Source organism: Helianthus annuus, chromosome 2 (genome assembly GCF_002127325.2).
Source record: "Helianthus annuus cultivar XRQ/B chromosome 2, HanXRQr2.0-SUNRISE, whole genome shotgun sequence".
Classification (NCBI taxonomy): domain Eukaryota; kingdom Viridiplantae; phylum Streptophyta; class Magnoliopsida; order Asterales; family Asteraceae; genus Helianthus; species Helianthus annuus.
Window position 1 is genome coordinate 172,947,271 of NC_035434.2, and position 2,100 is coordinate 172,949,370.

General features: G+C 38.2%; 1 protein-coding gene across 1 annotated transcript; it reads left to right on the forward strand.

Moving 5' to 3' along the window:
- The first annotated feature begins 407 nt into the window (after positions 1–407).
- On the forward strand, positions 408–1,793 carry LOC110901034 (probable aldo-keto reductase 3). Its single transcript, XM_035983062.1, has 5 exons — positions 408–476; positions 556–762; positions 919–1,091; positions 1,169–1,271; positions 1,421–1,793. Exons 1-5 carry the CDS (start codon positions 408–410, stop codon positions 1,754–1,756), a joined length of 888 nt encoding a protein of 295 aa, XP_035838955.1. The 3' UTR covers positions 1,757–1,793.
- The last annotated feature ends 307 nt before the right edge of the window (positions 1,794–2,100 follow it).

Genomic DNA, 2,100 nt, shown 5'->3' on the forward strand with positions numbered 1-2,100 from the left:
CCTATCCACCAAAAGTTCGCCTTCAAGTGTGTGAATGCATGGTTGGTAGTGTGATTTGTAAATTTTCTAGGGGTGTCAATTGTGTCGAGTTGGCGAGATTGCGATTTGACGTGTTGAAATGTGCTACTGGAACACGATCCGTATTATTATTCGTGTCGAAGTTTCAACATTAATACACACATAAATTAGGGTCAACCCGAATACGACCTGTTTAACCCTTTTTTTCTAAGTGAGTTAAACATGTTGACGCATTGTAAGCGAGTTGTTAAGCAGTGTGTCGAAACTAACGTTATTTTGACTAACCATTAAAAAAAACAAAATAAAATTATAATTACAAAAAACTTTAACGGGTTAACTGGTCAATCCGTTTTTTTATACGGGTCAACCCAAAGCGAGACTTTTTTAAAATGGGTCAAGCCAAACATGGCCCGTTTGAAAGGGGTCATTTTAGTCGACCTAAAATCAGTCATTTTCAGGTTCGGGTAGCGTCAAGAATTGTCGTCCCTTGTGTGACATTTGACTGATTTTGTGTGTGTGAATGCATGATTGGTACAGGCATTAAAGGGGGTGAAAATAGAGGATGTTCAACTGGCTAAAAAATTTGGTATAAAATATGGGGAGAGAATCGGTGAGGTGGAAATCCATGGTGAACCGGAGTACGTTAGAGCTTGTTGTGAAGCGAGTTTGAAGCGGCTTGATGTTGATTACATTGATCTTTACTATATTCATCGCATCGATACAAAAGTCCCTATCGAAATCACAGTTAGTCTCTTATTGCACCCATTTTATGTAATCAAGAAATTTAGTCAATTTAGAGAGTCAAAATCTGTCAAATATAAAAGTCAAACTGTTGTCGTTAGTTAGTTAGTTAGTTAGTTTGTTAGTTAGGAATGGTTATTTAACAATTTTGTTTCATAGATGGGAGAGTTGAAGAAGCTTGTTGAAGAAGGTAAAATAAAGTACATTAGTTTATCCGAGGCCGGTCCAGCAACCATTAGAAGAGCGCATGCTGTTCATCCGATCACAGCCGTACAGCTGGAATGGTCTTTGTGGACTAGAGATGCTGAAGAAGAGGTTATTCCTACTTGCAGGTAAGTAGGTAAACCGTAATCAGATATATTGTAATGCTAATGTTGTCTAAATCGATCTATCTGGTTATCGTTTGCAGAGAATTAGGAATTGGAATCGTTCCTTTTGCTCCATTGGGTAGCGGGTTCTTTGCATCGGGTCCGAAGGTCATGGACAATTTAGCCGATAATGATTTAAGAAAGGTAATAGGATTCTCTATTATTTAATATTTTCGATATAATATAGAAAGGTGTTTTCTGGGTTGGTTTGGATCGGGTCAAGTTGACACAAATCGTAATGGACCATTTGTTCGTTTTGTTAATCCTAATCATTACCTTTTCATATTTCAAAGATTATACCAAGGCTGCAAGGCGAGAACTTTGACCACAATAAACTTGTGTATGAACGAGTCAATGAAATGGCACAACGAAAGGGGTGCACCCCGTCACAATTGGCACTAGCTTGGGTCATGCACCAAGGAGATGATGTAGGTCCAATCCCTGGTACAACCAAGATTGAAAACCTGAACCAGAACCTCGGAGCACTTAGTGTCAAGCTTACGGTTCAGGACATGGCTGAGCTTGAATCTATGGCTTCGTTCAAAGGTGCTAGAATGCCCGAACAGATTTTGGTGCATAGTTACAAGAACTCGGACACTCCGCCTTTATCCTCATGGAAATCCAAATAACCTTTTGTATTGCGACTTTTTGTTGTTTTTAATAATGTTGTTTTTTGAGTTTTTTGTTATGTTGTAATCTCATAAGTCTCTTTTGTGTTTATATTTCTATTGTGAGGAAATTCTGAACTTTGTGAAGATGCTTGCTTTTGAGTTTTCTTAGAGTTGAAGAACCCCAAAACACCAACCGATGAATGACGACTATCTTGTTGAAATTCGGTTTTCTCAGTTTAAACCAAAACATAACCGAATTCAAATTTCGTCGTTGATTTGGCAGTTCAGTTCGGTTTGAGTGAAAAATTAGTCTAAACCGAGGAGCTTAAAACTCAAGCTCGAACACCCCTACAAATAACTAT

Excerpts from the sequence above, each read along its gene's own strand:
- LOC110901034 (XM_035983062.1), top strand. The coding sequence starts at position 408 with ATGGGTCAAGCCAAACATGGCCCGTTTGAAAGGGGTCATTTTAGTCGA. Across the intron at positions 1,092-1,168 it reads GAGGTTATTCCTACTTGCAG|AGAATTAGGAATTGGAATCG; the intron begins GTAAGTAGGTAA and ends TATCGTTTGCAG. Across the intron at positions 1,272-1,420 it reads CCGATAATGATTTAAGAAAG|ATTATACCAAGGCTGCAAGG; the intron begins GTAATAGGATTC and ends CATATTTCAAAG.